The sequence below is a fragment of the Vicugna pacos genome, chromosome X (genome assembly GCF_048564905.1).
Source record: "Vicugna pacos chromosome X, VicPac4, whole genome shotgun sequence".
Classification (NCBI taxonomy): domain Eukaryota; kingdom Metazoa; phylum Chordata; class Mammalia; order Artiodactyla; family Camelidae; genus Vicugna; species Vicugna pacos.
In genome coordinates, this window is record NC_133023.1 from 12,309,754 (window position 1) to 12,335,771 (window position 26,018).

A 26,018-nucleotide genomic window follows, 5' to 3' on the forward strand; every position below is an offset into this window, starting at 1 on the left:
ACTCCCTATCCTCCTACCCAAACTGGAAACCATACAAATGTCCAGTGGCGGAAGGATAAATGATTTGTGATATATTTACACGAGTGCTGAATAACAACAAAAATGAATGAACCACAATTTCACTAGACAATTTGGAAGAATGCTTTTCTCTTTGTATATTACGCTTTTCCAAATGAATAAATAGCTAAATATATAATTAGTAGAAAAAATTTTTTAAGTTTCAAGAGCAACATTTTTTCTAGAAGCAAATTCTGATAATAAGTATTGATCCATCCTACTTGCACCCTTGAGGAAAACTGTTACACTATTAGCCGAAAGTCAGACTTAGGAGTTCTTTCCCTTTCTCAGGATTAGTGCCTATCCCTTTTGTTGAGAGAAGAACACCAACTACCGGAAAAAATTAAAAAAAAAAAGTTAAAAAGGAAACCTGCCCCTGTATGGTTAAATGTGTGAATTCTGTAAAAAAAAAACAAAAACAAGTGTCACAATGTCCAGGTGAGATATTAGGAAGGATTAAGGTAGTGGCAAGGGAGAAGATAGCCTTGATTTGGGAGATGATTCTGTGGTAGAATCAACTGGATATGGTTAGCATCGAAGGTAAGTTTCTGACTTGAATGTGGGGTAGTTGATGTCAGCAGTGAGGTGAGGGCTGCTGGAAGACCAGCAGGTTCAAGGATATGTGAGAGGGGCACATGAGTTAGGTTTGTTTATGTTATGTCTCAGATGGCTTAGGGTATCCACCTTGAGATGCCCAGGAGGGTTTTGGAAAAGTGCATGCAGTGTCTGAGATGTTAGGTTTGGAGAGTGATTTTGTGATCGTTAGCATTTGGATGGTCATTGAAGCCTGGAGAGAGAATGAAATTACCAGAGCAGTGATTCTCAACCTTGGCTGCACTCTAGAATTACTTTGAGAGCTTTACAACAATACCAGTGCCTGGGCCGCTCCACTGACCAGTTAAAGCAGAGTTTTTAGGGGTGGAGTCTAGATATCTCTATTTTTCAAAAGCTTCTCAGGTTATTCTAATATACACCTGGAATGGGAACAAAACAAACAAGTAGACCAACAGATTACACAGTGGTGTGTTTATTGAATGGACACTACTGTCGGCACTGCTACTTTAGCCTTCATGAAGTAAGCACCTGTTTACACTAATGGGGAGATTGAGGCACAAGAATTGAGTAACTTGCCTTAGGTTAGACAGACAGCTGACTAGTGTTCGGGCCAGGATTCACACCCAAGGCATTACTCCAAGAGCTGTTCTCTTTACCTAACATTCTACTGCTTCTCCACTCAAGAATGAATCTGGGCATAAAAAAATAATAAAATAATGCTATTTGCAGCAACATGGATGGACCAGGAGAATGTCATTCTAAGGGAAGTAAGCCAGAAAGAGAAAGAAAAATACCATATGATATCACTTATTTATGGAATCTTAAAAAAAGAAAAAAGCAAACTTATTTACAAAGCAGAAACAGACTCACAGACATAGAAAACAAAACTGGTTACGGTTGGGGTGAAGGGGATGGGAAGGGATAAGTTGGGATTTTGAGATTTGCAGATATAATTAATATATAAAAATAGATAAACAACAAGTTTATACTATATAGCACATGGAACTATATTCAATATCTTGTAGTAACTTATGGTGAAAGAGAATATGAAAAATGAATATATGTATATTCATGTATGACTGAAGCATTGTGCTGTACACCAGAAATTGACAGAACATTGTAAACAGACTATACTTCAAAAAAAATATATATAAAAGAATGAATCTGGGAGGGTTGAGACTTTTGGAATGGCAGTATGAGAAACTCAGCAGACCCTCTTCGCAGTGAAACAACCTTTTAAGTGGTAAAAATTATGAAGGATAATCATTTAAAGCCTCTGGAAAGTGATCTGAAGACATCCAGTAAACGGAGAAACATTTATTTGAGAAAATCTACTAAATCTTGCTGAGAACAGTGAGCCAGCAGCATTTGAGCCATGACCTCATCCCCTCCCCACCTCCACTAGTTCCATATGATGGAGGCTCTGTTCTTGGTGGGCATAGTCGAGAAAACAGGACTCACTCCCCCGACTCCAGCTCTTAGTCTAGGGCCAGGAGAGGAGACTGTGGGATATTGGAAATACCAGAAGTACCAGAAGGAGAAAGAGAGAGAGGGACAGAAAAATATTTGAAGAAATAATGACTGAAAACGATCCCAATTTGATGACAAACACTGGTCTTCATCTCCAAGTAGCCCAGCCCTGCCCTGTCTCCTCCTGTGGCTGCCAATCTCCCTGCCTGCAGTACGGTGGAAATACTCAGAATTGGGGTCGGGGAGAATGGGAGTAAGACCAGTTAAAATGCCACAAAGCTCACTGTTCTTCCTGAGATTCTACTGTTTTTCTTGAATAAACACTCCTGGATTGCTGCAAGCTTTTGGTTAATTTCCAGAGTTCTGTCCATTTTTAGTTGGTCTCTCATTGCTCTCATGGAGGAGAGAAATTTTGGAGGCCCTTATTCTGCCATTTTTTGCTGACATCTTAGTTGAAATTTTATTAAGATTACTTAGTGGCTGTTTATAGTTTGTTCTGAAAGTACTTCTAATATTTAACTATTGGAAATCTAAAAGTCCATCCATAAGAACCAACTAATAGTAATAATAAAAAACCCCTCAGTGTATCTTTACAGCAGAATATTATACAGTTGCTAAAATAATGCAGTAATTTGAACTGTGCTGTTAGAGAAAAATATTCAAGGGATAATGCTAAATGAAAAACAAGTTGCAAAAGAGTATGTGGTATTCTATTTGTACAAGGTTTGAATAAACAACAGGAAAAACACAGGTGTGTGCTATATATATGCAGAGAACATTTGTAGAAGAATACAGTGTTTTCTTCTGGGGCATAGAAAGTGGGGGTGCTTTTTAGTTCTTCACCCCACTTACTATTATTTGAACTTTTGAATATCTGTTACTTTGAAATAACTTTAAAAAAGTCATTGACTATTTGATTTGTTATTTTTAAACTACCAATAACGATTGCAACATCTTGATAATATTTGTGTGTCTAGTACTTCTTTTTTGTTTCTCTGAAGTGAGCACTCAAGTTGTAATTTTAATGCTTAAGAAATCATATTGCCTGAAAACTTTAAAAGTAATGAATTCACTTTTAATTTCAATCAACTAGGATAATCCACAAATAGTGATAATGACTAAGCTGTTCTCTTCACTCTGGTCGCTTTCTAGACTTTGTACATTAGAATCCACCCCCTGAAAAAATTGCTCTCCTTTATAAGAAGATTAATAGCCATCCTTTGTCACCTTTATTTTTATCTTTGAAAGAGGAGAAATAATCACTCAGTCCTGAAACATCATGAGTAGGTAGAATTGAATTATCCAAATTGAAAATGTCCCTGTAAACTGGAAGAAAAAGACACCAACCAGCATGTACACATAGGTTCTCCAGGGATGTTTTGGTTAGTTACTCTGTGAAATCCTTAAGATTTCATAATCTATTTTGTCTCATTTTCCTGTTATAGAATGGAGTGTTCAGTATCCCTTTTCTTGTCTGTTTGCAGATCACAGAACTGTGCGGTGCCAAGCGGGTTGGTTATTTTGGTCCAACACAGTTTTACGTTGCCTTGAAATTAATCGCTGCAGCACAGTCTGGCCTCCCTGTGCGGATAGAGAGTATTAAATGTGGTAAGTATCTCCCATTTATACATTTTATTATCCATGACAGGCTTCTTGTTTATGAGAACCATTTTTAGTGGGTTTAAGGCCTGTTCTATAAGCATTTGTGGAATTTCTCCTTTCTTCTTCCAACTCTTCTTTAGAATAAAATAAAATTTATCAGGTATTATAGTTTTTTTTTCTTTTTTAAATGGGAAAAAATTTCAGAGAGTGACCTGAGATTAGTTCCTTTTAACTGACTTGCAGTTAAAGTAGATTTTGTTCTTTAGCAGGAAAAGATCAGGGCAGGAATTCTAGAGCCTGTGGCAAAATAATAACACTCAGTTTAATTTTCCATTCGAGGAATCTAAAGTTTTTTAAGGTTCTATGTGCCAGTCACATCAGATATGATCATCTTATAATCCTCCAATTCCCAAAGCACTATTCTGATGATTATTAAGTACTTTGGGGCTACCAAAATTTTGGCAGAATGAATTTATCTTGTCAAAGTTTTGATTTAACATTTTCTTACCTTGCTGTCCCTGCCCCCAATGCACCATATACTTGAGCATTTTCCACAACTTAAACAAAAAACAAAACTGTAAACTCTTAGTTTCATTTGTACTGCTCCAGTACTCACTCGTTTTACAAAGCTGTATGAAGAAGGTGATTATTCATTGGATGTGCTGAGGTTTTCTGTTAAGTCAGTCTGATATGAATTACTTTCCTCTGTTGACACAGCTATGTAGGAACTTTTTCCTTTTCCTCTTTTTGAGATACAAATTGCTCACCTCTTTCTGCCTGTCCTGTGAAGTCCCTGGTGGGCCTCAGAGTAGGTTCAGGATTCATGGTTAGTACACAGTAACCTTGTAGGACAATTCCAAATAGCTGAGAAGATTCTGCTAGCTTGACTAGGGTGAACAAAGCCCTTTTACACAAACCCTCAAGAGGCCGTGATCATCTTGCTAATCTTTATTAAAGGCTTAGTTTGTGCCAGACACTGACTCATTTAGTCCTCAGAACATCTACCTAAATTAGATACTCATGTCAGTTTGCACTGCCTAGGATGAGCTGTGATAACAATCACCACTGAAATCTCAGTGCCATAACCAAAGGCTCGCTTCCTGCTTTGTGGTGGGTCAGGGTGACCCTCCAGGGCAGCTGCCCTCGCTGTGGGGCCTACATGATCCTGGCTGCTTTATCCTGTGGCTCCTCCAACACAGCACCTGTTCCTGTAATCGCCACCATGGAGAAATCATCTCTCAGTCTAGCAGTTAAATGCATTGGCCTGACCTGTATCAGGTTACTGCTGCTCACATTGCATTGGCCAGAACTTGTCACGTGGATCTGCTGAACTGCAGAGCAGACTGGGGGAGATGTAATTCCCTCCTGGGCCTGCCCGGAGAGGAGAACTGGCTGTAGGTGAACACTGGAAGTCTCTGCCCCCGTACTGTTATTCTCCCTGTCTTACAGATGTGGAAATTGAAGTTCAGGGGGTTGGGTAACTTGCCTAAGATTGTAAGGTTAGAGTTTGGAGCCAGGAGCTTAGCCTTCAGTTCCCATGCTCTTTATTGCTATGCAGAGTAGCTTTTTGATTATTCTTTCTGTTTAGCAAGGTGCTGACTCTATAATCTGTAATCCTGAAATGTTTTCTGAATGGAAAAAAAAACCTGACCCCCAAAGCATCCCTTGATATTACACAATTAATTTCCTTGAAATAGGTTTCTTGATGGAGTGTTATTTCAGTGGCAGGTTTGTTGTCTATCAGTCACTGCTATCAGTCACTTGCTTTGATTAGTTTAAAGTTACAGCTCACTGAATTTGGATTTGTGGTAGGCACTGGTAGTTTCCATTCCATTGTAAATGGTCATTAAACTTTATTGTAGGTACCTTCCAACTTCATCTTCTTGAGAAGTTAAGAGCTGCTTTGTTGTGTGAAAGAATAAACTTCTGATATGTTTGTTGCTTATGTTCAGTTAGATTGAAGTCTTTTACCAGATTTGTGCTCAGATCTACAGCCTAATTCCCTGGAGGTTGGGGGGAGGTGGGGGGGAGGCACGGATTGTCCTGTTATCACTTGTGTAAAGGATTAATGTTTTTCCCAATAAGGCTTGCTCGATTGTATTTTATAAATCTTGATGCTGCCTTTTACCTCCGAGGATTTCTGTAGACTCAGAGTTAATTCTGAATTTTCTTCCTTCATTTAAAGATTTATTAAATAATAATTATTTGCAGTCAGCAATTGTTGTGTAAGAATGAGGGCAAGATTGGGCCAAACTTTGAGTTACCACTTGGCATTTACCAGTGTGTTGCTTGAAATCCATTAGTTTAATGTCTGATGACACAAACCTTGAAGGTCAAAGAGAACGCTTTGTGAGAGCCTAATCTGAAATACTATGGTAGCCCTATCACACCCAGGGAGTTGTGAGGCCACCCTTCCTTCATGAGTGACCTGTGTCCATGTGTATGTGTGTTAACCTCTAACCCCTAGCCTTTCCCATTTTGCTAAATACCTCCACCACATACAGTTGCTTAAGCCAGGAACCTGGAAACCATTCTTGATTGTCCCTTTTCACTCACTCCCCAGTATACTGCATCGAGAATCTGGCCAGTGAGGCCCCAGTCTCACTGCCTGCTCCCACCATCTCTCTGCCCCTTCTAGACCAGGCCACCTTCAGCCACTCATCTGAATACCACAGTGAATTTGTCCTTGGTTTCTTGGCCTCCTCTCTTCTCTTCTCTAGTCTCTTTCCCCACATAGCAATAAGCATGGTATTTTCAAAATACCCATGAGATCGTATTATCCAGCTCCTTAAAACCCTTCGGTGGTTGCTTGCTGTACATAGTACTGAATTCAGAGTCTCTGCACTGATTTGTAAGGCCTTGCATAATGTGGTCTCTGCCTATTTCTCTGTCTTCATCTCAAACCTCTCCTCCTTGCTGTAGTCTGTCCTCCAGCCTCTCTGGCCTTCTAGCCATTTGTGGGTCACCTCTTTCCTGCTGTAGGAAAGACCATGTTATCTCAAGGTCTTGGGTTGCTAGCGGTCGGTTCTCCCCCCTCTCCTACCCGCAGTGGCTCCTCTTCCTCCTGCAGGATTCCGAGACTGTCCCCACCATCCGATCTAAAGTATGTCCTGTCACATTAATTCATCAGCAAAGGAACCAGCATATAGAAAAGCTGCTTTAAGAAAGTATAGGAGAATCAGAAGTATTTATAGTCATGGAAAGAAAGAATGCTGGAATAAGATTGCTAAATTACATATAAAACTGATTAATGCCCTACAGTGCAATAAAACTGTAACTGGGTTATTATACTCTTTTCAAGATAAAATTAATTTGCATTGCTGTTAGACAAGAAGTATTTGCTGGCTAACAGTTTTCTACAAGTTAATGTCTACCCTTTCCGAATTGTAAAATGCCTAATCAAGAGTAAATAGTAACTTAAAACAAAAGTACACATCCCTCAGGAGTTAGGTAATCCTTGGATGGGCCTGTTAGATAATGCTTCTGTGTGATAGTCCCTTGCCTACTTTATTGTCTCTCATCGTCTGCTCCCGTATAACACTTTTATCAGAATTTGTAAATACTCCTTTACACATTGGACTAATTTCTGTTTGTCTTCCTCACCAGTCTGCAAGTCTAAGGGGAAGGGAGGAGAATTTGGTAACCCCTGCACTGTAGGGCCTGGTGAACACTCAGGGCATGTTTGTTGAATGAATGAATGAAGGAAGGATGGCATGAATGGGGAGTGAGTCTTAATCATTTGCCACTCTTTAAGCTCAGACAGTTAGTTTTGTTATTTTTTTGGCTGGGGGCAGGGGGAAGTTTATTTATTTAGTGGAGGTACTGGGGATTGAACCCAGGACCTCATGCATGCTAACCATGTGCTCTACCACTGAGCTATACCCTCCCCCCAAAGCTCAGACAGTTGGAATTCAGACTCATCTGGAACTCCTGAGGGACGCTTACAGAAGTTATCTTTCTCAGGCCCTGGTCCAGCGTTGTCTTTACTTGATAATCACCTGGAAAACTTTAAATGCAAAAAAACCAAAAAAACCCAAAAAACAGGTGCCTGGGGCCACCCCTAGAAATTCTCATTTAGTCAGTCTGGGGTGTAGCCTGAGCATGGGAGTTTTTAGAGCTCCCCAGATGATTCTTATGTAGAGCCAGGGTTGAGAGTGACTTGTAATAAAAGGCAAGTGGAGTATTTTCAAGAGCTTTGCTAAACTTTTGAGTACAGATTTGGTTCCACCTGCCCTGAACTGGGGCAAGGCAAGGGGTGCCCAGGGCATATACCTTTACGAGGTGCTCACTCCCCAGCCCTGCAAGTGCTGATTCTGCCTTTCCAGGGCTCTGAGAGTGAGTACCTGCCTCCATTGGCACCAGCTTTCTTCCTCCCCTCCCCTAGTGGGAGCTGACATAGAAGGGTGGAAGGAAGGGGGGTATGGTTGAGGGCCGGTAGAGAACTCCCAAGGAGAAAACCACGTGCGGACATTTGCCCTGGGAGCTGCTGTACCTTCCTCCTTTCTGAGGTCTGGCCAGGAGGGTGTGAGGACTGAGGGAAAGTGCAGGCAGGGTCTAGTAGGGTTTTGAAGCTTTTTGGTGCCATGGGCCCCTTTGGCAGTATGATGCCTGTGACCCTTCTTGGAGTAATGTTTTAAATGCATACAAAGACATGACGTTATAAAGGAAATCAATTGCAGCTGACCCTTGAACAACTCGGGGGTTAATTTGTGTATAATTTATAGTTGGCCCTCCGTATCCACGGTTCCTTTGCATCCATGGATTCTACCAACCACAGGTCGTGCAGTGCTGTAGTATTTACTCTTCAAAAATGTCTTGTGTGTAGATGTACTCACACACTTCAATCCTACGTTGTTCAGGGTCAACTGTATATTGAAATTAAAACTAAGATATTTAAAAAAGTTGTTATGTAGCAATATGCGTGCTTCTTTATTAATGTATTAAATAAAAGATTTAACTATGATCCAAATAACTACCATACTTTCAAAGTAGTGATGAGCATAAACAGTACCTCAGGATGTCTACAACTGTAATGTGATAAAAAAATCTGATTTCAGTGGGTGACAAAGTTACAAGCACTGCTGATGATACAGCAGTTCATGGCCTACATTCATAATCGAAAGAAATGCTAACTTTCGGTTAGGGTAGGGAGAATAAAGATGCAATTTTTTTTCTTATCCAAGATGACAGATCCGTTGATTTCTTTCCACAGCCCCTTTGGGAGTCTCTGAACCCCAGTAGTGCAATAATGTGATTTCATGTGGCTTCCAGGGCTGTGTTCATCAAACTGGTACCTCAACTGGTGTTAGTCTGGCATGGTCTGTAGTGAAAGGAGAAAGAATTAGGACAAAAGAGTGAGTTATTTATAAAATGAAATGTGTTCAGTTCTAAGTTTTTTTGGGGTTCCTTTTGTTAAGTTGATAATGGGTAAATATAACTTAATTCATCATCACCCCTCCAAAAAATTATGAGATCACCCTTCCCACACCAGCCTCCACTTGCTAATCTAGCTATCTAGCTTCCCATTTCCAAATTGGCAAGAGGTTTTTCCAGATTAACTGGTGGATAGTACAGGTAGGCAATTATAATAAGGCTTTGATCAACTGAGCTTTGGGTTGATAAGACCAACCTGATGCTTTTCAATAGTAACTTTAGGAAAATGTGTGGGAGCAGCTTCACTTGGGAATTACAGAACATCATTGTCATTACTTTTTGCTAACTTGTAAGTAGTTGGTGTAAATGCCTAGGCAACGAAAAGTAGTGGGAGGACGAGAAGGGAGCCCCAGGAGGCCGGGAGTGTTGTTCTGGTCATACCTCTGCCACCGTTTTTGCTGCATGACTAAGACGAGGCCTGCCCTCCTCTTCCTGGGTTTAGCATCTCACCTGTAAGATGTGGATAATCCGAGTAAGTTTTCTTTGGACCATTTTCAGCTCTGAAATGCCATGGTTTCAGGCTGAATGTTCAAACCTGCATTAGAAAGAATATTTTAATTTTTAGGATAACAGTATGGCCTAGTAGCTAAGAGTGTGAGCCCTAGCAACAGACTACCTAATTTTGAATCTTTGCTCTATCAGTTTTTATTTGTGTACCCTCAGGCAAGTTGAGCTTAAGTTTTGAGCTTAAATGGCTCACCTGGAAAAGGGGTATACCAATAGTAGCTGCCTTGTAGTGTTTTCCTGAGCATAAAATTGAGTAATCCCTTCTCATACATTTACCAAAGCATCTTAAGTGCGCTATCACATGTAGTAGTCACTAGCCACATGTGGCTGACTATTATTTGAAATGTGGCTAGTGTGAGTGAAGAAGTAAATTTTTATTTTAAATTATTTAAAATTTAAATAAAAACAAGCGATGTAAAACATTTTCCCATTAAATGCGTTATTGTTGAGGTGGTGTATAGCTCAGGGACAGAATGTGGGCTTAGCATGCACGTGGTTTTGGGTTCAATCCTCAGTACCTCCATTAACAGGTTGATCACCCACTGTGGATTGGGTGTGTTTCCTGTGGGGCCCGAATTCTCACTTAACTGCAGTGTGACACGCTAACAGTATATGTGCTTACATTCATCTGTTTGTTTTTCCAGTATAATTGGAATTGTTTTGCAAAACCATTTTTTTTCCAATTTTTCAACGTCTTTACAGTTTTATTTCCTCCTACAATTGAAAACTTGCAAATTACTTGTAGAAACCTGCCTAAATGTATGAAGGAATGGATCACCCATATCTGGGTGATGGGGCCCCTGAGAAAACACAACTGTCACCCAGATCAACGTGTTAAAAATAAACAAACACACCTAATCCCCCCCCCAAAACCCCAGAAATATACTCACAGACATAGTAAACAAACTGACGGTTACCAGAGGGGAAAGGAGGTGGAAAGGGATAAATTGGGAGTTCGAGATTTGCAGATACTAACTACTATATATAAAATAGATAAACAAGAAGTTTCTTCTGTGAAGCACAGGGAACTATATTCAATATCTTGTAGTAACCTATAATGAAAAAGAATATGAAAAGGAATATATGTATATATATGTATGACTGAAACATTATGCTGTACATCAGAAATTGACATAACATTGTAAACTGACTATATGTCAATAAAAGAAGAATAAAAAATGCATTATTGTTTTAATAAGACTACATTTTACTCTGACCATTACATTGTGTAATACAGAGGTCAACAAACTTTTCCTGAAAGGTGCTAGATGGTGAATATTTTAGGCTTTGTGAGCCATATGGCCTTTGTTGCAAATATCCAACTCTGCCCTTGAACTGTGAAAGCAGACACAGACAATATATAAACAAAAGAGTGTGACTGTGTTTCAATGAAACTTTATTTATGGACGTTGAAGTTTGACTTTCACAATTTTCACATCATGAAATTTTGTTTTTGATATTTTTCAAACATTCAAAATTATAAAACCCATTCTTAACTCATGGACTGTATGGAAATAGGCAGCAGGTTGAATTTGGTTCATAGGTATATCCCCAAGATAAATGAATTCATGCCTATCAAAAAAAATTTATAAGAATGTTCACAGCAGCTATATTCATAATGGCCCCAAACTGGAAATAACCCAGTGTTCATCATAGGAAAATGGATAAAAAGAATTTCAATATATTCATAAAAATAGATTACTCCATAGCAATGAAAAAGAATGAACTGTCTTTAAATGATTATACAGTGTATTGAATGATTATCACAGACAAAATGTTGGGAAAGAAACTAGTCACAAAGATAAATACTGTGTGATTCCATTTTATGAAGTTCTGTAATGGCAAAGGCAATCTGTGGATTTAGAAATTAGAACAGGTTGCCACGTGGGACAAGGAGAGGGATTAACTAGAATGGGATATGAAGGCAAATTCTCTATAATGGAAATGTATTGTAATTTGGCTGTTGGTTATCTGCTTATATATACATTTGTCAAAGCTCTTTAAATGGTACAGTTAAGATCTATATAAATCATCCCTTCATACAAAATACTCCTTACATGATTTAAAAAGAAATCAGTTAGTTGTCGGCATTTTACATTATAATATTTAAATCTATAAAATACAGATTTCTGGCCATAATGGTCCACATTCCTTCATGCTGACCATCAGCCAAAGCTGTGCTGTTCCACGGGGATAGCCCATAGCCAGACTCTGGCTACTGAGTGCTTGAAAAGTGGTGTGTCTGAATTGAGACCTGGGGTGCAGGATTAGTCTGAAAAAAGAATATAAACTATTTCATTAATAATTTTTTATGTTACTTACGTGTTGTAATGTTAAACGTTGGGTTAAAATTTATTAAATTAATTTCACCTGTATCTTTTAACAAAAATTAAAACAATTTTTAATTGTGATAAGAAACACAGAGCATAAAATTTACCATCTTAAGCATTTTTATTTTATTTTTTATTTTTTTAACATTTTTTTATTGATTTATAGTCACTTTACAATGTTGTGTCAAATTCCAGTGTTCAGCACAATTTTTCAGTCATTCATGGACATATACACACTCATTGTCACATTTTTTTCTCTGTGAGTTATCATAAAATTTTGTGTATATTTCCCTGTGCTATACAGTGTAATCTTGTTTATCTATTCTACAGTTTTGGAATCCCAGTCTATCCCTTCCCACCCTCCACCCCCCTGGCAACCACAAGTCTGTATTCTCTGTCTATGAGTCTATTTCTGTCCTATCTTAAGCATTTTTAAGTACAGTTCAGTAGTGTTAAGTATATCCACATTGTTGTGCAACCAGTCTCCCCACCTTGCAAAATGGAAACTCCGCCTCCATTCAGCAGCTCCTCATTCCCCCTCCCCCCAGCCCCTGTTACCCACCATTCTACTTTCTCTGAGTTTTACTCTTGATCCCTAATGTAAGTGAAATCATACAGTATTTATCTTTTTGTCACTGGCTTCTTTACTTAAAAATTTTTTTTGGTAATGTAATGTGTGGCTGATGTTATAGTTCTAGTGGACAGCATTGGAGGACAGTGAATAACAGCTGCCGTTTGAGATGGGAAATAGGCTCTTTGCCTAATCCCACCTTGCCCTGTTGTAATTTGCCAGTTGTTACTGCATTTATGCTGCTTATGTTTTTTTCTAATGGTTTGAGGTAATTCAAGTATTTCTTACATTCATGACTCCATCAAACATGGCAAAACAAAGGATTCTCCCCTTACTTTTTAGAGGGTCACATATTTAAAAAAGGAGAGCATAGTTTTCTTCATCAAAGGGAAAAAATAGTCATTTCAATTTAATATACAAAGCATTTCTGAGTTCAAAGAATATAATCTAATACCGTTATGAAATGATTGTCTTGGGTGGCTGTGCTTATGCCGTCCTTGGCCCCTATAAATATTTAATTTGTTTCCTGTGTGTTAATTTAATTCAGTTTGGGAGAAAAGATTCTAACTAACTATTACAAATAGATCTCCTGTGATTACTTGACATAAATCACTGGCTAGATAGCAGGTACTTACTTTATTGATTAATTTTCTTTTCTTTTTTAAGTTGAAGTATGATTGATTTACAATGTTGTGTTAGTTTCTGGTGTACAGCATAGTGATTCAGTTCTACATATGTGTATATATATATATTTTTTCATATTATTTTCCATTATAGGTTATTACAAGCTATTGAGTATAGTTCCCTGTGCTATACAGTAGGGCCTTTTTGTTTGTCAGTTTTCTATATATTAGTTTGTATCTACTAATCCTAAACTCCTAATTTATCCCTCCCCTCTTTCCCCTTTGGTAGCCATAAGTTTGTTTTCTATGTCTGTGAGTCTGTTTCTGTTTTGTAAGTAAGTTCATTTGTATCATTTTTTTTAGATTCCACATATAAATGATATCATGATATTTATCTTTGTTTAACTTACTTCACTTAGTATGATAATCTCTAGGTCCATCCATGTTGCTGCAAATGGCATTATTTCATTCTTTTTTATGGCTGAGTAATATTTCATTGTGTATATATGTGTGTGTGTGTGTATACACATATATACACACACACCACACCTTTATTCTACTTGTTGATGGACATTTAGGTTGCTTCCATGTCTTGGCTATTGTAAATAGTGCCACCATGAGCATTGGGGTGCAAGTTATCTTTTCGAATTAGAATTTTCTCTGGATATATGCCTAGGATTGGAACTGCTGGATTGTATAAGTTTATTTTTAGTTTTTTAAGGAATTTCCATACTGTCCTCCATAGTGGCTGCACCAGTTTACATTCCTACCAGCAGTATAGAAGGGTTCCTCTTTCCCCACACCCTCTCCAGCATGTATATTGATTAATTTTATAATACAGTTTCACTATTAAATTTGGTGTACACAGGACTAGGAAAAAACATTTAGACTGAAAATTTACAAACTTGAGTTTTACTTTTCACTTTTTAAAAGCTTGTAGCAGCTTAAGGAAAATAGCACCTTCATTTGAAGTTTTCAATAATAGGAATATCAGAGAGAGAATTGTTTAAAACCACATAAGCAAAGAAAGTACGAGGGAAATGCAGCTGTGTTTTGTCTTTCCCGGGTGAACAGTCTGGAGAAATTCCGTAGCCAAGGAAGGAGAATGTGTGAAGTGACGCTGTCCTAAAGGATATCTGGGAGCCCTGGTGTCATAGCTGATGTTCATCAGCTGTGTTTGTGGTCCATTGTTCCCGGAGTTATCTGTGGAACACCAGGAAAACACTGGCCAGGAAGCTTACAAATGCTGAGCATTTACTTCTTTTCTCCCTCCACTGGTGTTTGGAAGTCGTGTCATCCTCTTGTGGGCAGATCAGGGTGTAGATCATTCTATCTGATCTTGTTCCACCTTTTTAGGTCTTTTCTGCAGACTGAACTGAAACAAATACCTTTCTGAGATGAGAACCATAGGATTAGCTTATATTTGGTTTGCTAAGAATTTAAATTTTCTTTTCTGTTGCCTTTTTTCTTTTGAAGTCCGTTCCTGCCTTGAGTGCTGGAGAGCTGCCGAAATTAGGAAATACTAAAACGTTAAAAATGGCGGCCATCGTCTCTTTAGAGGAAAGTCTTGGTTTAATTTTCCAGATTGGTTATTCTATTTATGTCTCTTGGGCCCTTGACTGATTGATCATGCAGGGATTTGTCATATTGCCTACTTCTTTGAATCAAATGTGGACATAGCAACTAAAAATAAACATGACGTGGGTATTAGGGAAGCAGGGGCCTTCTTTGCCTGGGGAGCTAGGATCCTTGCTGTTGCTAAGATGTTTTCTGGCTTTAGCACAGCATCAATCATTGGAAGTGCAGCTGTGTTTTTGGAATAGAGAGCTGAGGGACGGCAGAGACACACTGATGAGTATTATCCTCAACAGTGGATACAGATGCAAATCATTATGCGTAATCCATATTATACCCATTTTTGGAGTTCTTTGTGCTGTGTGACTCTGTGTGATTTGCTGTGCTGAGAACTAGGAGTTTGCCAAAGTATTTCTGTTTTCAGAATAGTTTTGTCAGAAATTTGAAGGATAAGTTAATATACCAGACTGTTGTGTTTCAGCTCTTTGTGGCATTGTGAGTGTGGCTAATGGTTTTGACAGTAGAATGTGACTGAACCTTGGACAGATTGCTCTAACTTGATACCATTTTCCTTATTCTATTATAAAAAGACAGCTGGAGATTGAGTGTGAAAATTCCTTAAGCAGTAACATAGAGTGAGAAGCTGTTCTATGCAGTAAGTTTGCCCCAGGGATGAGGAACAGACCTTTCTGTAGGGCAGCGCAGAGGCTTTGGAGCTGCTTAAGGGCCAGCTCTGCCACAGATGAGCTGTGTCATCTTGTGGATGTCACTTAGCTCCTTCTTATCTGTTTCCATATCCATAAAAGAGGGCTAATGATAATCTTACCGTATCGAGTTGTTGTGAGGATTAAATGAGTTAATATTTGCAGATCTTAATACAGTGTCTGGCATATAATAAGCACTAAATAAGTTTTGTCTGCTATCATTTATCGCTTAATATTGATTTATAAAATGCCACATCCATTTTCTTGCTGCTGGACTAAAGGCTGAAGTGGGAGGTCAGTCTAAAACCTGAATTTATTCTGCAGTGATTCGACGGTATTTAAAAATGTTGAGCCGAAATACCTTGTTAAACTGTAGCATTTTTCTATCATGACATTATAGGAGTCCTCATTGTGTTGACATAAAATTTAATCTATATTTAGTGCTCTGGAATTTTTCCTCAAAAGTGATTCATCTTTTGGCCATGGAGTTCCTCTTTTGGCAGTTTTAAAATAAGTCTCACTTGAGCTTCTCTAATTCTGGTCCTAAAGAGTTGCCGCTGCCTCGCTTTATGATGTTGAAGACTGATGCTGAGATACGATTTGGGAACCCAGCTGAGCTGCATGGAACTAAGGTTCAGATTCCATATTTAATCACAGAAAAAAGTACCTTCAAAAGAATGGACGATGAGGAGAAACAGGTAATCCGTCTGATCAGGCATGTCCGTTTGATTCTGACCCTGAAACCTCATGTGGCGGTGTCTCATATCTGCTGGCAAGCTTCCAGTGAATCTCACCATCTGGGATAGTTACAGACTTGGAAATGAGCCAGTAAAGTTTCCTTGCAGCAAGAAGAAGCTGATGCATAGAAATTACCGTGAGCCACCCATGGATCATTTAGAGCCTGTCTTAATGTAGAATTGTGTCTACAGTAAGGCTACTGATTTAACACACTCACTTGATTTCTCTAATCAGCATTTCCAGATGGGTTCTTTGAAATGTAACCTCTAGGAGTTTCTAATAGGTCCTTGCCTCCAGAAAATCTAGAGAAAAGATTTCTCTGGTGAAATGTATTTGGAGAATGCTGCTTCATATCCTCTTCTTGGGGGAAAGGCTAAATACTCATTCTTAGAGATTCACAGTGTACATTAGCACATTAAAGGCCCTGAGAAGTCCTGCAGTAAAGAGACCTCCTGAAGATCTGCATTTACTAGACTTCTTTCACCAGGGAATCCTTTCTTGGGGAGCATGTTTGGAATGTGGTCTTGTGCCATCACCTGAGTAGCAGGTTAGGAAAAAGAATAGGGAGGGTGGGCTTTTAAAATTAGACCACTAATTGCAGTAGTCAGGTGGTGATTTGGTAGAGACAAAAATGTAAAATTCCAGAAGAGTGAGCCTATCATGAAGAGGTAAATAGTCTTACACATGAGTAAACCCTGAGGGCATCAAGGGACAGCTCATATTTCTAATGAAGATACTAGATCGTGCAGAAAAGTCAAAGTATATTCAATATGTATCATCTACAAGGAAAGGAAATTTGTTATGTTTTAGGAAGACAAATCAAGATTTTTTTCAGTACAGTGACTGTAAAGGATTAAGTCAGAAAACTGATTTATATGACTCATCCTGATAATGCTGGAAACTTGAGGTATTGCTGCAGAAGTTTCATACTTAAATGAGGTGTAGCATGTCCTGTGACGTAACTCCATGTACTGTTGCTTTCATAATTCAGATATGTTTTAAACTAGTTCTTCAGGGATATATATATATATATATAATAGGAGGACAGGCAGCATACCTTGGTGATAGAGTGGGTTTGGTTCCAGACCACCACAGCAAAGCAAGTCACATGACCTTTTTGGTTTCCTAGCACATGCAAAAGTTAACGTTTATATCATACTATAGTGTCCTAAGTGTGTGCTAGCAGTTTGGCTAAAATAACCAATATATATATACCTTAATTAAAAAAATACTGTATTGCTAAAAAATGCTATTATCTGGGCCTTCAGCAATTAGCAGTAACATCAAAGATCGCTGATTACAAATCACCCTAAAATATAATAATAATGAAAAAGTTTGAAATATTGTGAGAATTACCAAAATGTGACAAAGACACAAAGTGAGCAAATGCTGTAGGAAAAATGGTACCGATAGACTTGCTTGATGCAGGGTTGCCATAAACCTTCAATTTGTTTTTTGTTTTAAAAGTAACATCTGCCAAGTGCAATAAAATGAATATGTCTGTATAGGAGTCTCCAGTCAATACTCTTTGGCATGTTTTCCCACCAGGATTTGGAAAGGAATGAGGATTCACTATTCCAGGATGGTTAATGCCCTGGGAACTTTCTAGGCTCACCCCCTGGCTGCGTGATTGAGGACACATCCTTTCACTTCAGTCTGGGTTTATGCGAGGCCCACCCAGTCTGTGGGTGTGAGCTCACACTTCAAAGCAAGTACTCTTTTCTTTTTCTTGAAAAAGAGTACTTGATTAGTGTTTCAGATTGCAATTTTTTTTTTGGAGGGGAAACTAAGACCCAGATAGTCTCTGTTGTTTCCTTGTTACTTGGGTATTCCAAAGTTATCACTATTGGTAGCATTGGGAAAAAAAAAAGAGGAAACCCAATAGCAGAGTAAGGTTGCTTATCTTGCCTGGGGTCCTATGTGAAGTTCACACTTCGAGTTGGGATTTGAATTGTAGTTTATTAAGTCTCCATCCCAGTGTTCAGGAGCGGGCTAGTTGGAGTGGTTTACCCATAATGAATTGTTTTGCATTTTACTTTGGCTAGTAAGCTCCAAGAGTATTTAGCATTAAGCATAGAATATTTTAAAAATAATCACATTTGTTGGAAGACTTGGTAAGTGTAAATCCAGGAAATAGGAGCCTTTATTAGTGAATACAAATTGAATCTATTGACAAAGAGATCAAAATGGGAGAATATGAATGTTATTTCATGTAATGAGTCTTTCATTTTCCAAAGGAAAATATTGGAGTATCTGAAAGTGTTTCAGACTTGTTTTAGTAATTTAGGTAACTGAGCTCTGGTGAAACTATTCTCTGGGAGACTTCTGAATCCTGACACTGCTTTTTAGCCAAGCTGCGTTTTTGAGAAAACATCGCCTCCATTTGTTAAACCAACCGGCTTATCAGCAGTAGAGTTGCATTATACTTCATAACTGCAGCTCAGCTCACCATGCTCCTCGAGTGATTGCCTCTGAACTCTGCCCTGATTCTTTGAAGCAGGAAACGCAGTCTCCCGCGATGTCACCCCTCGCGTCCCCTCCTTCTTCCCCGCCTCATTACCAGAGGGTGCCCTTGAGCCATGGCTACAGCAAACTGCGGAGCAGCACGGAACAGATGCATCCAGGTAAGGGGCCAGCTGTCCCAGGCAGTGTCTTAGAGACTCCTTAGTCTGTCAGGCAGCATCACCACCAGCTGCTGAGTCTCCTGACTTAATTACCTCTGTCCTTGGAAAGCTGGCTCAATTTGATTTTACACTCTGAAGCAAGGTTAAAAAAATACAAAATGAAGCCTATGTTAGTAATGCTTTGTTTGCTGTCCTACAAACTAGCTCATCTTTAAACCTGTAGATAACTATTTAGATGATTTAATCCTTCATGTACAGATTTGTCTACACAGGAACATAGCATATGAAGGATTCGTGTTGTTTTGGAGTTGTTATTCCTTTCTGCAAACATACCAAACATATTTATATAATAACTGCTTTTATGAAAGTACTTGAAAATATAGCTGCAGAAGAATTGATTCAACCTTTAAAAACTGATCACATAAATGAAAATATTTAGCCTTTGTGTTTGGGAATAAGAATAAGGGAACTGCCAGGGGAGGCATTGTGCTGAGGTTTGTGCTGTGCCCAGTTGTGGGGTTGCCTGTTCCCTCACAGTTATGCTGTGCTGGCCGTGTTAGTGGTAAGATACGTTAGTTGGTTCTGAGGATGACTTGCAGAGTTGGCTTCCTTGGCTGCAGTGCTCAGAGCTCCATAAATTCACCGCAGTGTCTTTGTCCTCCTGGGGCTCGGGCTCCTAGTTTAAAATATGACCAATGAAAGGTATTCTAAAATTGGATATCCATAACCCCCTTTTTTATTTTGGGAGCTGTAACTGAAAACAATCCGGTAACTGCAGGTTTTTGCTGCGTTGAAAATAGTGGTGACTTTCGGAGGGACACAGATATAAAAATGTGTGCTAAGCTGGACTAAAGAGAGGCTGTAATCTTGCAGAGAGAAGCAGATGTGGCATAATGGAAAAATCTTTTGATTGTAATCAGGGGAGTGAGGCTTTATGTGACTAGCTGTGTGACCCTGGGTGATCCGCTGACTGCTCTGAACCATGATTTCCTCTCTTCTTTTTTAAATGGAATAATAGTACCCTATAGGGGTGTTGTGAGGATAAGCGAGGAGTATCTGTGTTGATACTGATTTTCAGTCTGAAGTGTGATTGGAAACTAAGTCTGATGCAAATCCAAAATAATGCTGTTAGAGGTAGTAACAAAAAATCACTCCCCTGAAATTTGAGTGTCCCACTGGTGTCTGAAATGAAACAGGGTTGAGAATTCTTCATTTTCCTTTTATAGTCTCTCCTGCTGGATTTCCCTATTTTTAGAAATGGATTTTTTCCCCCTAATTTCATTTGGGCTTGAAAGTTGGAGTCGTATGCCTAACATGGTGCCTTTTTTTGGTTTTTAATTCACAAGTGAGTCATTTTTTTATTGTACCGAGTCAGCCTATCACCAGGTTCTACCATGTATTTTTTAATATTCCTTAAAAAACCTGTCTGTACCAACTCTCTCCACTTCATGCTCCATTTTCTCCTCATTCCATTCAAATTGGGCTTTCATTCCCCCCAGTGGTAAGGAAACAACCTGCTTCTCTCCATCTTTCTTGACTTTCAGCAGTCTTTGGCAGTGTTGTCTGTGCTCTCATTCTTTCTTAGCCTTGTATTTTAAAATGAGGTAAAATTTATGTATGATAAAATGCACACATTTAAAATCTTCAGTTTGAGTTTTAACAGATGAATATACCCATGCATCCACTACTTTGATCAAGAATAAAATATTCTCCTACCATATGGTCTAGCAATTCTACTCCTGGGTATATATCCGAAGAAAATGAAAACCCTAATTTGAAAAAAATATATGCAGCCCAGTGTTCATAGCAGCATTATTTACAGTTGCCAAGGTATGGAAGCAACCTAAGTGTCCAGCAACAGATGACTGAATAAATAAGATGTGTGTGTATATTTGTGTGTGTGTGTGTGTGTGTGTGTGTGTATACACATACACATACATACATACGCAATGAAATATTATGAAATTCTGTTATTTTCAACATGGATGGACTTGGAGGGCATTATGCTTAGTAAAGTAAGTCAGAAAGAGAAAGACAAATGCTGTGTTATCGCTTGTATGTAGAATCTAAAAAATAAAACAGACGAATGAATGTAACAAAACAGAAACTGACTCACAGATTAGAGAACAAACTAGTGGTTACCAGTGGGGAGGGGCAAGATAGTGGTCAGGGATTAAGAGGTACAGACTACAATGTATGAAATAAATAAGCTATAGGGATATACCGTGTGGCACAGGGAATATAGCCATTATTTTATAATAACTTTAAATGGGGTATAATCTATATAAGTGTTTAATCACTGTGCTGAAACTAATATAATATTATAGATAAATATGTCAATAAAAAATTAAAATACTCATTACAAAAGGAATACAATATTTCTCTCACCTCTGAGATGCCCCTTTCCAGTCACTCCCTGTCCCTCCAATGCAAGCACTGTTATGATTTTTATCTAGATTAGTTTTGCCTCTTCTAGAACTTCAGATAAATGGAATCATATTGAACGACTGTACCCTTATGTGTCTTTCCCTCAACATAGTGGTTGAGATTCTCCATGTTGTTGTGTGTCTAAGCAGTTTGTTCCTTTTTATTACTCAGGAGTGTTCCATTGTATGAATGTATCATGGTTTGATGACCTGTTGTCCTGTTGATGGACATTTAGGTTATTTCCAGTCTTTGGCTATTATGAATAAGGATGCTATGAACATTGGTGTGTGAGTCGTTTTTGTGACATATGTTGTTGTTTTCCTGACACCCAGGAGTGGAATTGCTGCACCTTAGGGTAGGTGTATGAGAAACTGCCACAGTTTTACCAAGTGGCTGTATATTCCCATTGGCAGTGCATGAGAATTTAGTGCTCCTTGCCTGCAGTTGGTATGTTGGTTTCTTTCTTCAGTGTTTATAATTTTATCTATTCTATTAGATGTGAAGTGATAGCTCCTTGTGGCCACTCTTTTATCCTTGAAACATTGGTTTCTAAGTTTTTGTTACCTCTTCCAGATTTTTCTCCTACATCATGATCCTTAAACTTGGTGAGCTACTCTTCCAGAGGGTTCTCCTTTGCACAGTATACCCATAGAGAGGAGTCTGAGTAAACAGTCTTCTAGGAGTTGAGTTTTCTGATTCTGTCCATCAATTAGAAGCCTCTTAGGTCTCTGTAGCTGGGAACAAGGTCATTCAGAAATAAAATGTTTATAGGTATTTCCATTTAGACTTCTCCATCTGTCTAAGTCAAAGGGAGGGAGAGTTTTATACACTTTGAGTCCATCTTGTGATTTTTGCTTCTAATTGATACTGTTCACTTCAGAGCTTGGTCATTCCTGTTTCTGTAACATCCATGGATTTCCTTCCAAAGGATTTTTTTTCACTTGTCTGCTTCCTTTTCTGTCATCTATCTCTAGGTCAGGAAGTAAGAGAAACTCATGTATTTTCATTTTCTTTCTCCCTACATATTCAGAACTCAGTTTCTCTTAAGGATTCCATGTTTTTTTCATGTTTCTTAACTCTCCTCTGGTGTCTTCACAATGTCACCAACCCATCTGACAAACCCAAGATTCTCTTTCCTGTTTCTGTATTTCATCGTTCCTTTGATCTACACAGTAGCGTATCTAAAGCCTATTAAACCTTAGTGGCTTTGGTACTAAGCATTCTCAAGTTATTCTTAAGTTGTACATTTTCAGAAAGGAGTTTTGGTGCTAGGATAATTTTCTAGGAATATATTCTTCTGGGGTCATTTCCCTGTCCAAGATCCTGCGGTGATTCCTGACTAATGGGGTGTGTGTGTAGCTTTTAAATCAGATCGAGCATCTTCAGACCAGTCTGTGATTCAGAGCCCCTCTTCAGCTTCTCTCTTGGGCTTCTGCTAGTTTCATTTGCTGGCTTAGCTATATAGCTGTTGCTTGTTGGGTGAGACTTACGTGCATTGTTTTCTTCTACTACAATCCTCAGAGGCAGATACTCCTATCTGTATTTAAAAAATAATGTTTAAATCACAGTAGTACATGTATGTATTTAAATAATACTTAAATGCTTATAGTAAAAACAACTCTTCTCCTTCCCTCTCAGCCGGTTTCTAGTCTCTAGAGGCAACTGCTTTCAACTCTTTTTACCTGTTTATTCTGATATCTAATGTCTTATCTTAAAATCGATGTGTCTGTTCTCCTTTTTCTTATACATCTTATTCTGATGTATCAGTTCTAGGTATCTACTAACTTAAGAGTATGGGCTATGATTTCAGTCTCTTGGGCCTAAAGATAGACTTGGTGGCCTACATTTCTCATTTGTGTCCTGTGTGACTATGGGCATTTCACCTTTCTGAGCCTCAGTTTCCCATGTCTGTGAAATGGGATAATCTCTGCCTCCAAGGCTTGCTCTGTGGATGAGATGAGGAATGTGTACAGACCTCTGCTCCTCACACAGCTCCTGGCACATTGTAGCTGCTCAAATGTTCCCTCATATTTTCTTTTGTGTTTCTAGAATCTGGTGCCTGTTTTACTTTTGAAGCTCTTAAGTATTCTTGAAAGTCACCTTCTGGATATCATTCATTGCATTGAGGTTTGTGGTCTCAGTTCTAGTTTGACAGTGAATCTCAGAGTGAAAGAGTTCATTTCATAGGTGGTACTTCCATTCCTTATACGACCTCTTGTAAGGGGAGCTAAAAATTATTTATTTTGTACTGAGTTGTGTGTTTTGGGTTTTATTTGGGAGGTAAGAGAGTAGAGGCAATGAGTTAACACTTACCTTTTTACCTCCTGAGTTCAGTTCCAATTAAGGAATGAGACAGGAGGCAGACTGATGGTGGCTCAAATACCAGCTCTGGTACCGATAGAACTGACTGGAACACATGTCTAAGATTTGTGACCAGATGGCTTTAGACACTCACCTTTCTAATCTCAGGCAAGTGTGGCCACCCCAGGCGTCTCATGGGAGTAGGAAGAGATAAATCTGGCATCAAGATCAAGCCTCTCCCGAAATGCCCCACCAGGCAGCTGAGTTCATGCCTTACTGCTGAGGTGTGTCTGTCTCCTCCTAGGGGAGGAAGGCCCTTGTAGGTGAGAGACTGGGGCCATGGGCCAGGTGGGCTCCCCCGACACATGTCCCTCCTGAGCAGTAGAAGCTCCTTCCCTCTGAGGGGAGCCAGAGGCGTGTGGGATCAGCTTCCTAGGGAAAGCTGGTGTCCTCTAGTGTCCCAGCCATGTACAGTTTCCTGTGGTCCAAACTTTCCAGCAGGAGGAGTTTAGTTTGATGTTCCATCAAAATGGAATGATCTTAAAAATCCATCTTCGAGGACAGCTCCTGCCTACCAGCTGAAACTTACTTTTAAGATTTGGACTATGTGTTCTCTGTGTACGTTTCTTTTTACAGTTTTTGTATTTCTAATCCATTAGCAGGGTTGGAAAATCCATTTCATGGTTTGCCAGGCAATGATTTTGATGTTTTAATGTGTTTTAATGTTTTATAATGTTGTGTTCCAGTTCCTTGGAGGAAATACAGAGAGCAGCTGTGAGTCCATGAGTGGTTTGCTGTTCATGATGTGCCGTTGTTATACCTTCTTTATTTTAAAAAGATCAAACTATGCTAAAGGTCATGCCATAACATGCTGCTCTGTTCTTTCTACCTAATTTTATTTATAAGGAACTACAGAAAGAAAGCATTTACTTACTTATATACTCCAAAAACCTGAACTGTTAACCCACAGAGATCAGAAATGGTTTCATCTTGGGTGCTCATTTCTCTTTTCTGTTAGAGTTGAATAGTACCTGGTTATGTGTAACTGATTTCTTGCCATGTTGGCAAGGTTGTTAGTAAGTGTTCTGGAAATAAAAGGAAGGAAAAAAATTAATTCATTTTTGTGGCTTAAAAGCTTTCTTAAAGGTAGCAAAATTATTTTTAGTTTGGTTATCGAATAATAAAGTAGTACATATAAAATACATTTATTCCTTTCTGTATTTTTCTCTGCTTGGTCTTACATTCTTTCCAACAAGGGAAAGAACACACTGCCATTTATTTTTCAAAAATAAACAATAATGTTGATTCTTAATGTTCAAAATGCATATTTGTTTTCTTACTTCTTTGGAGGGGTGGATGGTGACTTTTAAATAGGAGGGTATATATAGAACTTACCATAGATTTAGAATATGAGCATTTATGACGTGGCACTTTTCTAACTACTCTCATTATTTTCTATCCCACTTTAGTCTCACCAGTCACTCTTATGATTTATTCTAATCTTAACCTGATGTAATTGTTTTCCTGCCTTATCATGAATTGGTTGACTGTCTTTAGATTGTTTCTTTAAATTGTACCCAGGGTCACCGAGGTTTGTTTGTCTTAGGTGGCCCTATGTGTTTAAATTCTTAATTTCTTTGCTAATTCTTCCTTGAAGAGCAAACACTATCAGTTTGAGTGTGAAATCATGATTTTGGGGTGGAATCTTTGTGTACCATGCTGACTTTCTCTCCTGCTGTTTCAGCTCCTTATGAAGCTAGACAGTCCCTTGTCCAGCCTGAGGGACCCTCGTCAGGTGGTCCAGGACCCAAACCTCCTCGACATCAGGCTTCCCTTATCCGGGTAAGTGGTGTCGTGGGGTAATGCCAGTGGGAGACTTTGGGGACATGGCTTTTTGATCGGCTCTCTCTCTTTTTTTTTTTGTAAGAAAGATCTAAAACTGCCCCCTGAAATGTTGCAGTTCTTACTCTGTTGCTTGTATGTTTTCCTAAATCTTTTCTACTGTGTTTGTTTCTACTCCTTCTCAGTGTCTCCAGAGTAATCCTGGCTGGTTCTTGATCTTGGTGTGTCTAAAATGCCCTTCCACCTTCACCTGCTTAATCATTAGGCACCTCATTTAGGATAACTTTACTTTTTCCAAAACAGCCTATCTTATCTCTACCTTATTCTTTATTATTACACCTTCAGTGCGTAGTTAGCTGTTGCTCATTTGTTTTGTGCCTCCAGTTACATTGCAAGCTGTGGAAGGCAGAGGTAGTTCTCCTGTATTTTCCCTCAGTGCCCAGTCCAATGCTGTTTGGACAACAGTTACTTTACAAGTGGCAGCAAGTACAGTTTCCTATATGTAATAGATATAAGAGAAATATGATAGAAACACAAATGTTATCTCAGTTTCTCCTAGCTACCCACAGCTTAGAAAATTTCAGCTTCCCTTCCTCTGGACAAAGAGTTCTTATTTTTTACCATGTCTTCCGTTGTTATCTTGTGTGGTACCTCTGAGT

At 38.8% G+C, this 26,018-nt stretch overlaps 1 protein-coding gene across 7 annotated transcripts in view; it reads left to right on the plus strand.

Moving 5' to 3' along the window:
- REPS2 (RALBP1 associated Eps domain containing 2) overlaps nucleotides 1-26,018 on the plus strand; it is a 263,541-nt gene that overhangs the window by 108,979 nt on the left and 128,544 nt on the right. For 3 of the 7 annotated variants that reach the window (XM_072956294.1, XM_072956288.1, XM_072956292.1), the window contains exons 2-5: nucleotides 3,567-3,690; nucleotides 15,977-16,125; nucleotides 18,666-18,789; nucleotides 25,262-25,359. In XM_072956294.1, the coding sequence (XP_072812395.1) occupies nucleotides 15,997-16,125; nucleotides 18,666-18,789; nucleotides 25,262-25,359 (351 nt within the window). In that variant the 5' untranslated portion in view covers nucleotides 3,567-3,690; nucleotides 15,977-15,996. Of the gene's footprint in view, nucleotides 1-3,566; nucleotides 3,691-15,976; nucleotides 16,126-18,662; nucleotides 18,790-25,261; nucleotides 25,360-26,018 lie in introns of all 7 variants that reach the window. The other 4 variants (XM_006218097.4, XM_072956291.1, XM_072956290.1 and 1 more) reach the window with 2 other exon arrangements.